This window comes from Phaethon lepturus, unplaced genomic scaffold (genome assembly GCF_000687285.1).
Source record: "Phaethon lepturus isolate BGI_N335 unplaced genomic scaffold, ASM68728v1 scaffold57216, whole genome shotgun sequence".
In the NCBI taxonomy this organism is placed as follows: Eukaryota; Metazoa; Chordata; class Aves; order Phaethontiformes; family Phaethontidae; genus Phaethon; species Phaethon lepturus.
The window spans coordinates 18,138-29,976 of record NW_010549526.1 but is presented as its reverse complement, the minus strand read 5'-3'; the positions used below and the strand labels follow the sequence as shown (position 1 = coordinate 29,976).

Genomic DNA, 11,839 nt, shown 5'->3' with positions numbered 1-11,839 from the left:
CCCAATATTTTGTATGGTTAACCTAAGACAGCATTAAAATCAAGTTTAGCTGTGGTCTGTTTTAGATGGAATCGTTTTAGGGGTAAATATTTGAAATTTTTGTTCTGTAGGTATATACACATCAGCTGATAGATGGCTTTCATATAGTATTCCCTAAATACGTGTATTTCAGTAGTAAGAAAATCTCAAGGTTCTGCATGTCGGGGAGGCTTCATTGTGTATATGAAAGCCCTTGTACATGTAGGTGCTGAACTACTGGTTATTTTTCATATCCTGCTCTTGAAGCATGTTTGGTTTGATGAGACAGGGAATTTTTAGTTGGATCATTGTTGTTGCTCTGCAGTGAATCTTCTGTGTTCTCAAGCAGTCATTAATTTTAGCACTTAAAAAATTAATGCAAATTTACTACTACTGTAATTAATCTCCCTGAAATAAGTCCTACTGTTCTAACTGAATATCCACAAAGGAGTGGAGCATCATTTGATTACACTTACTTTTCAAAGTTGTTTCAGGTGTCTCAGTGTATAAAAATACTCAATCACTTTGAAAGCTTCTCCTGGAAAATGATATTCACAATAAAATTTCATAGGAACTTGATTTAAGACTAGATGACACTTCTGGGAAGAAAGTGTTACGCACTACCTTAGTGGTAAATAAGTTTTCAAACCTTTAACATAGCTTGTTCATAGAACATCTTTTAAATGTCAGTTTGGTTCATGTAGTAATTTCTTCGCAGCCCTGCTGAGGACTTAAAACTCTCATTTAGCAATCACAGGATAACAAAGCAGGATACTGGAAAGGAACTAGTCTAACTGACATCCACTATGTCAATTAGCTATGTGTGTATACATTTACATGTGTATGTGCTTGTATGTGCTGCAGAGAGGCAGATGTAGTTGGCATGAGAGGATTTTTTTGGTATTAGCCTTCCCTGCAGAACACTATTTGAAAAGAAAACCTGAAACCTTCAGATAGTTCATATTACTGCATCTGCCTCCCTGACATCATGAAGACGGGTTATGTTAGAAAACATCCTCTGTTGTATCTGGGAGAATACTGAGAAGTGCTACTACTTTGACTTTTTCATGAACATCACTAAAGTTACACCTGACTATCCAGGTGCACCTCTCTTAATGCTTGTCTTGAGACAGGCTGGACAATAGACAGTTATACAAAGTGATTAACAGGTGCCTTGAGTTTGACAAACTAAAATGAAGGGGGAGAAAGACAGTATTTTCTTGGGGAGAACAAATTACTTGGCTAAAAATATGTATTTTTGGGGGAAGAAATTTTTTGTAGGAAAAGCTGTGTGATGTAGAAATTATCACAAATTCTAGGTAAGGGATCCTTTTCTGAAGAGGGATGTGTGGGGCTCAATGGGGGTTTTTTTGTGTTTTGTTGCTGTTGGGGATTTTTTTGGGGGAAACCTGTTATGCATGTGTTACAGCTGGTTTTTAAGGGTAATGTCAACTGTGGAATTTGTTTATTTACCCAAGTGAAAGAAGCAGTCTGAGGATTTTGTGTTCATTCTTGTCATCTTTTGATTCTGAGCATGTTTGTTTTCATGTTCTTTTTCCTAAAACTGGAAGACTTTTTTTCTGTTTCGCAGTTGGTGTAATCAGATGTCCGATATGCCGCCAAGAATGTAGACAGATAGATCTGGTGGATAACTACTTTGTAAAAGACACATCAGAAACACCAAGCAGCTCTGATGAAAAGTCAGAACAGGTATGGCACTTTCCTGCTTGCCGGAATTCACATGCTGTTTTTGTTTCTGTACATGTTAATGCTTTCAGGGAAAACAATGGCAACTGACTGTTTCCCTTTGCAGGTGTGTACAAGCTGTGAAGATAATGCTAGTGCTGTTGGTTTTTGTGTAGAGTGTGGGGAATGGTTGTGCAAGACTTGCATAGAAGCTCATCAGCGAGTAAAATTTACTAAAGATCATATGATCAGAAAAAAAGAGGATGTGTCTTCAGGTGAGTGTTTGGATATCCCTTAGTCGTGCCTGTAGTAAAGACGTTTTTTCTTTGGCACATGTGAAAAGAGAGAGGGGGGATTATTTAGGTAACAACCAGCTGTATGGCTTTTCCCCAAAGATTTGGGAAAAGTTTAGTAAAAAGCTACCAGTGCAAAATTGATAGCTCTAAAAATAGAGGGGGAAAAAATAAATTTTAAACTAAAATGAGTTTTTGCTAATACTTTGTACAGTTTGATGTCCAATGTAAAAAAAAAAAAATCTTGAGTACAGAAGAAACAGAAGGAAACTGCAGTCTTTGGAAAATACTTAGATCCATTCTTAATAATCCTTTTATTTAGTAGAATAACTAAATGGAGGGGTTGAAATCTGGAGAGCACTAACATATTGGTAATTTTATCCATTGGCCAAGGAAATTAAATTATACATTTTGCTGTACTTGGTTATAAGGAGCAATTATAGTTCTCCCAGTAGGGAAGTATGTACAGATAAGCTTATAGTCATGTTCAATATGATGTTACTGTTGTATTTATGGTGCTGAGTAAATGTGGAATTTGAATTTATTTTAGGTTTAATACTGTTTCAGCTAGCAAAATTTAATGTGCGAAGTGTGTGTACAGTTTGTTTAGACATGCAACTTTATTAGAAGTTACTTCTTAAACTATTGTTTGACCATGTACCGTTTGTAATCTACTAAAGTAATGTGGAAAACATTCTCAAAACAGGTAAAAGGTAACTGGATTTTAGCTTAGAAGATTTTATTTGTAAAAGGGAAAAGTTCTGATTTAAAGACCCATAGGTTCTACACAATCTGGATGTATATAAAGACTGATTATATAGAGGAGGAGACATCTTGACATTTTGCACTCTCTCTATATTTAAAAGAAATCAAGATCTTCATGATAGTTTCATTGTGCCACTTCAAAGGAGTAACACTGCTTTGCTTCCTGCCAACTCTAGTCAAAATTGTATTAATAGTTGAAAAGTTTGCTATTGAGCTTAATTCTTTCAGACAACGATCTTATTTCGCTTGCTCTGTCAAATAAACTTCATTTTTGGAGAGATTTCTCTATATGTCTTAATGTGTATTGTTTAATAAGAAATATTACCTATTTAAGTTTAAATGTATTAATCCTAGTAGATGAGAAGCCCTTAAGGTGAGATCAAGTTACAGGGCCCTACAAAGGGTTACTAACGTTTTTTCATTAAGAGTGCTATATTGTGACTGTCAAGGTGATATTATAACTCCGCTTCCTCTTCAGTAATCTGAGTGGGGAGGTCCTGAAAAATGGCTGTTCCAATAAAGTAAACTTTCACAAATTTAGGTTGGTGTTTATGAACATAGAAGCCCATGTGTAGTTGGTGTGCTACCATGTGTCAAGGATGTAGCCTTCCTTTGACCTGACCTATAGTGAACCTTAGTAACTCTCTGGGGACTATTCATATTTTCTCAGAGGAGCTTTTTCCCTTCTTTCTTGTTAGACTTTAAGATATGCCCTGGAGACTTAAAATTTCTATTAATGAATGTCAGCTGCAGATTCATGAGCTCTCTTTCTTTACAATAACTTGCATGATATAACAAGCTTCAGAAATGTTGGAGACTGAGGACATTCATGTTTTAAATCTTACCTGCTGTATCTTCCAAAGGCTGCTTTCCTCTGTGCTAAGCTCAAAACATCTTTAGAAGACCGTGCAGCACTTTTTAGTAAACTCTGAACTATTTTTTTGATGTTAATCTGTTATTTGCTTAAATGGAAAAGTTAAAGAGTTTAGCTGGGTTTTAAGTAACTGTTAACATGGGCAATGTTTGCTTTGCATTTACCACTTCAGTTGCACATGACTTAATGAGGTTTCTAAAGGTTTTGAAGTGGTAATTTAGAAAAACTATGGGTGTTGGACAGTGTAAAAGTTTGCGAGATTTGATCCATCCTTTGGTGTGTCAGATGTGAAATTGCATGCGATTTAATCTTTAAACATGATTCTGGTGTTTGTGTACAGTTCTTACGTTCTTACAGGTGCCAGTGTCTTTTGAGTGTTTGTGATAGGAGAGGAATTCCTCCTTCTCTTTGAATACATAAAGTGGAAACAGCTATAAACTACTGGCACTGTAAATATTTCAATGAGAACGTATTCATGGTAACTGTAGGGTGAGAACAGGTCTGTAGCTGTCTTTGTCCGAATTCTTCGTTGTTACTTAGCTTTGAAGTTAGTTGTTTTGCTCTTCAGATTGTCTAAATTTTATTTTAAAATGCAAAAATGGTTTATTTTTAAAAACAGAGGCTGTGGGAGCATCTGGTCAACGTCCTGTTTTCTGTCCTGTCCACAAACAAGAGCAGTTAAAACTTTTCTGTGAAACATGTGACAGGCTGACATGCAGAGACTGTCAGTTACTGGAACACAAAGAACACAGGTACAAATATTACGTTGTCTTAATTTCTGTGGTGCACTTCATCAGAGGATGAAATGGCATTGATTTAAAACAGTCGTGTCATTAAAAACCATTGTATTTACTCTTTGTTGGACTGAAATGGTCCCTTGCAAAGGAGAACCTGTGTGGAGTGCTGAAAATTTCAAGTGATCAGTTGGTTGAATTTTTGTCAGGTATCTTAAGAGCAGATTCAAAACCACATGGTCTGAGGCAATTTGTTGCAATTAAGGTGTTAACTTGCCTAGCATTTACCGGTGCTGTCACTCTGAGGACTTGAATAGAAATTGCTACAGCCCAGAACAGCTGGCACTGTAAAGAAGCAAAAGGGATATAGCGAGTCATGGATGAGGTAATTTTTTGACAGGGCATATTTTATTATGCAACAGTCTTTCAATTTATGGTAATTTTGTAAAGGAAGGTATAAATTTTGCCTCATAGAGTAATATATTTTTCTGGTATAGAGGGGAAAATTGTTTTATTTTAGTTGGTTGAAAGTTGCCACATTGCAAGTAAAAAGAAATAACGGATTTTGTCTCTGTAGCCTGCTTTTCACTGCTAGAAAAAAATTGGAACATTATAAGATACATTAAAACTTCTGGCTCTTTAGCAGCTCTGTCATATGGTTGTTTGAATGTTTGAAAAAGTATTTTGCAGTGGTATAATAGAGAATCTGGGGATAAATACGTTATTTATCAGCCACTGCTTTTCCTAGTCAGCCTACAAGTAACACTTCTCTGTAAAGGTGCTTGACAGTACATTACAATATTTAGTGGGGTTTTTCCAGAGTAGTAATTACTCTCATGGACTGCTACAGCAGCCTAATGGAGAACTTTTACTTTTGAAATTAGTAGTATTAAAATATTAACAACCTTGAATATTCCTGCTCTGTTCATTCATAGGCTTGATCATAAATATCTGGAAAGACAGACTTGTCCAGAAAATGTGGTCTCCTAGGATATGTTAACTAACTTTTTCTAGTTGGTTTCTTTGCATCTGTTTTGTGCATGATGCTAACTGATTAACAGATGTATCTTGTTCTACTTATCTGTTCTCTTCCAGTAAGAGAATACTTTGCTATTAACATGTTCTGTTGCAGAATATTCTTTAAAAATTGTTCTGTCTGCAGATGTGAATTACAGATGATTAGGGCCACTGCTTCATCTGCCATGAAGTACAACTAATACTTTTTTATGAAGCTTACTAAATCATTGAAGGAAGATTATGCCAAGTTGAAACAAGAATTTATTTTAATTTCCCGTTTACTTCTTACCTGAAATCCTAATAGTTTGCACCAAAGGAGGATGAATCACCATTTCAGTAGCAACATGGTCCAGTCCTCAGAATTTTAAGTGAAAGAACTGCTGGGTGATTCTGTAGAAAGCTGACTTTCTTTTAGCAGCCTAATGGTATGCGATTCCTCTAGTTTAGACAGTTTTCAGTCCACACACTTTGGAAGCTAGAAGTATAATACAATATTAAAAAAAGTCTTTTGACTGTAGCAGGAGCTACAACAAAATTTTAGAAGTAGTAGGTAAGTATAATTTTTTTTTTCCCCTCCTTAAGGTGAAAATCTGATTTTCAATGTAATGAAAATACTTTTAGAACATCTGCAGATAGCCAAACATTTCAAATTTTGTGGCCTTTGGGCTTTACTAATGCTACTTTTTGCATTATAGTACCTAAAATCTTGTGATGCTGGCTGTCTGCAAGAACTTTAGACTGTTCTTAGAAAAAGCAACATTCTAACATTGGGACTGAGGAATCTAAACTCTTGTAGTTGAAACTTGTCTACTGCTGGTGCAAACGGAATGAACAGGAGCAGAGTTTCTGTTGTGAATAGTGTTGTCTTTGGCTAGGTCTGTGTTACTGTAATTGTGAGTAATTTGAATCAAGAAACAGTGTTACTGTAACTTTGATCATATATCCACTCTGTTTCTGTTAGATTAGATTGTAATGTTCCCCTAGATTTTGACAAAAGATGATGCTACTTTCTTTTCAGTTGTGGTTGTGAGGTGGTATAGATTACTTCTAATGCAGTTTATAAGGCGCTTCACTTTAATTGTAGTTTTCTGCCAATTTGAGTGTTGGGATTTAGTGTAGTGAAGAAGGGAAGACATTCTGGGAACCGCAGTTTTCTCTGTTGTTAAGAAATTGTATTTCAGAAGCATGAAGTCTACTTAGTGCAAAGATAAGAAGTGGCAAGTGACTGATAGGAATCCCTGGGTTTGGGGGAAATCTTTTGATAGCTGAGCAGTCAATCAGAAAAGATGAAAGCTCTTGGAGCTACTTAAATCCCCTTGCCATTTTCAATATAGGTGTTTTGCTTCTGTTGCATTGTTAATTCCTGTTGTGATGCATAGTATGTTAAGAAAATGCAACTAACTTCATTATTTTCCTTGAACGTAGCTACTTGCACCCTTTTCAGATGAAGTAATGGAACGGCCTTTGATACAGTAGCTGTTTGGTTTGAAGGACTTGGAAGGGAATGATAATGTTCCTCATTTGGAAGTAACCAAAAAAAAGTTGGGTTTTTATGATAGGAATATTTTCTTTCAGGTTAAACTAATTCAGTCAAATATGAGCAGTATAATCTCAGCTGAAAAAACTTTTTCTGGGATAGGTTTTCTTTTTTTGTATCATGTAATGTTTGTTTAAGCTGTTAGGGCATTTTCCTCATTGAACATTAACAAAATTATTTGTCAAACTGAAGTTTCTGGCATCTCCTTTAGCTGGTGTTCTATAGCTTGCTATCTTGTGAAATGATGCAGTGTATTGTCTCCCCGTGTAGTTGGAATTAATAAGTGACCCACCGAAATTCAGTCTTCTGGAGACTTATAAAGGATTTTATCAGTACTGAAACATTTTGCACACTGATCAGCATACATGTAATTTGATTTTTGGGTGTGTTCTGTCATATTTTTTTCAAAATTTGGTAGCTTTACATCTAAATTGGGCCCTTAGTTTCAGCATATTTCTCCTTGGTAATTGATATCTTCTTTTGTGTGCTGAAAAGGTATCAGTTTCTGGAAGAAGCTTTTCAGAACCAGAAAGGTGCAATTGAGAACCTATTGGCCAAACTTCTTGAGAAGAAGAATTATGTAAATTTTGCAGCTACCCAAGTTCAGAATAGGTAAGTACCCCAAAATGATTAACTGTTACTATTACATTGCCTTTTTAATGAATCACAGTAAAAAGAATGATGGGACTAGAATAATACTTACATTTTAGTTGATTCTGTATCTTTTAGTTTTACTGGATTTAATTACTTTTTGTAATGTTTTCTTCCCTACAATACTGTGCATCTGTTGGAAGTTGTACAAGAAACAAATTTCAAAGATGATGTCTTTTATGGCAACTTTGAGTAGAGCCAAAACATAGCAGCGTACAATGGTTTGGGTTGGAAGGCACCATAAGGATCATCTAGTTCCAACTCCCCTGCCATGGGCAGGGACACCTAAACCAGATTGCTCAAAGCCCCATCCAGCCTGGCCTTGAACACTTCCAGGGATGGGGCATCCACAACTTCTCTGGGCTCCCTGTTCCAGTGCTTCACCACCCTCATTGTGTGGTCACATAAAGATGTGACATATTTATTACATGGGGTGGGGAGAAAAGGAATTAAAAAAAAAAGGCAAGGCAAACCCATCATATGGTTTCTGCTAAGTTCAGCTCTAGGTGACAGAAGTGTTGGCTGTAGAGATAAACAAAAGTTTTCTTGAAACACTTCTATTTCATATGAATACCTCTTCTTGATAGCTGTGTAACAAAAAACTTGTTTTGAAATTGGGTGGGAAATTGTTTGTTTCTTTTTTCTTACTTTCTTTTTCATTAGGCAAGCAAAACTTAGTGTAATTACCTGAAAGGAAGACAAGCTTTTCCTTAGTTAAACTTAAGAATTCCAGGGCTAGCTTAAATTCAGCATCATGTAGAATGTTGAATATAGAGACAGAGAGAGCATGTGGCGCTGGCTTTTCACCTACTTGTGGTGATGTGGTGTGCTGGAGGTTAGGGAATTCCGCTGTGATTCTTGGTGGTTTTCTGAACCTTCTGCAACTTTTAAGTCATTCGCAAAATGACATATCATCTGGAAATGGGAAGTACAAGGGTAAAAGGGAAATGTACCAAAGATATGAGGAAGTTCTGGTGCAAATTTTTAACTCCTGTGTGGTAGTTGTGGCACCACGTACATTTTAAAAAAAGAAAAAGCTGTAAGGGAAGGAGAACATATGACATGAGGCAAATGGAAGCAGTGAAAATGGAAATTTTTATGTGCTAATTCAGCATGGAACTCTTTGAAGGCACCCAAAAGAGAACACTGTTGTGAAGCAGGAAAGATAAGCTGTAGAACTGTTACACGCTTGAAGAAGAGACAAAACCCAGTTCTATGGGAAATAATTAAACTGAAAGCTCAAGAAATGTCACAAAACGTTCTCTGATAAGAATTCAAGGTGGTAATGCGTGGTGCATGTATGAGTAACACATTGTAATGTTTTTTTGCCTAAGAGTTTCTGGCTGCCTGAAAATTCAGTAAATTTCTGCGACGTGATTAAGTTGTGTAAAGATCATGATTATCTGCTGAGCCAAATGGGTAGTGCAAGTGAGACACTAGTTTACTTTGACATACTGTTCAGTTATTTTGTTGAAGTGTAGGGCACAAAATCCATTATCATAAAAACTTCAGGGAATGAAAAAAAGTGTATTACAATGTTGTCATTGTTAGCAGATGGTATGAAATTGCTATCATATGTGATCATGAAGTGTAAAACAATGCTAAAGGAATGGCTGCCTACTGGAATAATTGTCAGGTGCCAAAGCCATGTAGGATACCTACTGACTTAATGAAGGGTTGGTTGAATGTTGTTTGGAGTAGTACAACAGCTTGGGCTGTCACAAAAAAGCATGTGTCCAAGGTGCCTTAAAGGGCATTTGACACCAACAATAAAGGTCATCATCAGACAAATGAGTGCTGATCCTGTGATCAAGATGAATAACATCACAAGTTGTCAGTAGATCAAGGAAGCATAGGATCAGATAAATCCAGGATTTGCAATGGAGTTTAAGAAATGCTGTATTTCAAATTCTGTGGACAGAGCTTAAGATTATTTGCTTCAGTCTGAAGAAGTTGAGAATAGTCAAGAAACTAAAACTGATGAAGAATGACAAAGATGGAAATTATGAAGAGGGGTGAGATATAAAAAACTGACAGGCGGTAATAAAGCAGAAGAGAGTAATGTAGATTAATGTCAGGTAAATCATTAGTGAAATGTTTATATCCTTACTTTGTATTGATTACAGGTATATAATAAACTTTTTGTTACAAGATTTGGGGAGGAGAGGTGGAGGGGTCCATCTGAAATTCAGGGTTGACTTCCTTTCTGGTTAAAATACAATAGCATAAAAGCTTAAGGCATCATATATAAATTCTTCATAGTGAAAGAGACACGATATGGAGATAAATATGTATGTCTACACATGCATGTGGTCTTGACTGGGTGTGTCTGTGTGTGTATAAACATATAAATAAAGTGTATAAACCACAAAGACTGTTTCATATTAAGTAAAACACAATTTGTTAATTGAGATACCATCTTGATCTCAGATTGTTTAAATCTTTTTCCAAAACTGAAATTGTGGATGGCTTCTTTGAAAAAGGTGATTAATGATGATTTATCTGTTAAAAAAAAAAAATCAAACAAGCTGTAAATTTTGCACTTACTGGAACTTCTTCAATACCGAAATTGCTCCTTCACTCTTCAAGGGTGGAAAGATGCCTGTGGTGTTTAATATTTGGTGGCATAGTATAAAGTGACTGCCTGACAATACATTTCTCTCTTTTTAGGATAAAAGAAGTAAATGAAACTAACAAACGAGTAGAACAGGAAATCAAAGTGGCTATATTCACCCTCATCAATGAAATAAATAAAAAGGGAAAATCTCTCTTACAGCACCTTGAGGTACAGTTAAGAGAAAAAAAAAACCACAGTAGTGTTCACTGTTTCCAGTCCCTTATTGAGAATTCCCTTTCCATGTTTGAAAACAGTCTGTTTGGTGTGACTGCTGGTGTTGCAATACTAATACTGCCTTTGAATAGTGTGTTGGAGTTATCCTTTCACTAGCTAGAGTCTGTGGCTCCTTTTAGTTTTATGCCTCTGATTCATTCAAAATCAGGCTCATCATAAAGGAGTGTCTGAAAATCTTCTTTCCATGTTCTGTTTGCCATACTTCTATATTATAACATAATTCTAAGGTGTGTATAATCTATTCTTTTCCTCAAATAGCTTTTTAAGGTTCATGAAAATACATTAGCACTGTTACGGTTGAGTTGCTTCTTTTTGTCTTCTGATACCTTGTCTAGAAGTTTTTCTTCAGAGTGCGAACTCTTAGAGACGGGTCTATGTACTTTGTCTTGAGCACGTAACAAATTGATGCAATGTGTTTTATGCAACTTTACATCATTCTTTGCTGTCCATTGTGCTAGGTCGTAGTTAAAATCAGTTTCCCCCCTTTTGCTTGTATAGGATGGTGGCAGCAGGGGAAGGGAGCAGGGAAGTGGACAGGCTAGTATTAATTTTTACTCCTAGTGTCATGTTGACTGCTTTGCTGCTAAGACAGTGGTGATCCTAAAGGCAGTTGTTAGTATTTGTTTCCTTAGTAGTTTTCACAACTGGTGTTGACTTCTAACAAATCCTGAGCCTTTAAGTATGCCTAGGTTTTCAAAGACATGGTAGTCTTACGTGTACAGGAAGCTGTAATGCTGGTATTTTAAGTTACATACATTGTCATTGTAAAGGAGGTAATGACTTTAAACATACTTTCCAGATGCACATTCTGAATAATAATTATACTCTTACTTTTATTCAAATCTGTGAAAATTTGACTTATGATGGTTTTCCTCTTTTCAGATAAAAAAAAGAAATCATAAGAAGCTAGTTGATAGCATATTGCCAGTCTGCCATGATGTGACTGAAAAATTTAAGATCAAGTTAATTACAGTAGATTTCTTCTGGTTAAGGAACAGTTATTTTGCAATGAAATGGAGTATTCCTGGAAGAAAAGAGTATTTGATCAGGAGTGAAATAAATAATTTAAAATTACATGAGTAACTGAAATTTGGCTTTTCTTGTTTACCTAGCATTTGTTACAAGCTGGAAAAATTCCTTTGGAAACTTTCCTTTTTTTTGAGGTTGTAACAGTTGCTCAATCATTTATAGTTAAATTTGAATCCTGAAAATTCAGTACTGCAACCCAGGTTTTTAGCGCAAGGTTTACAACTGGCAGGTTATCAAAGGCTGAAGACTTCTTGGAGATGGGGCTGCTGAGTTTACCTGCCATACTCAGGAGGCCTTTAGAGGCAGTTTGTCGTTGGCATAGGAGCTGGTGTTCAGAGTACCTGGGCTGCTGCTGTTGCTGTCTCTTCTGTTGCTGCTCTGCAG

General features: G+C 36.1%; 1 protein-coding gene across 1 annotated transcript in view; it reads left to right on the top strand.

The window, feature by feature from the left end:
- The window catches only part of TRIM33 (tripartite motif containing 33), a 25,151-nt gene that overhangs the window by 214 nt on the left and 13,098 nt on the right, over positions 1 to 11,839 (top strand). Inside the window, exons 2-6 of the mRNA XM_010290267.1 lie at positions 1,610 to 1,728; positions 1,832 to 1,979; positions 4,256 to 4,388; positions 7,420 to 7,536; positions 10,246 to 10,360. Coding sequence (XP_010288569.1) covers positions 1,610 to 1,728; positions 1,832 to 1,979; positions 4,256 to 4,388; positions 7,420 to 7,536; positions 10,246 to 10,360 — 632 coding nt within the window. The remainder of the gene's footprint in view (positions 1 to 1,609; positions 1,729 to 1,831; positions 1,980 to 4,255; positions 4,389 to 7,419; positions 7,537 to 10,245; positions 10,361 to 11,839) is intronic.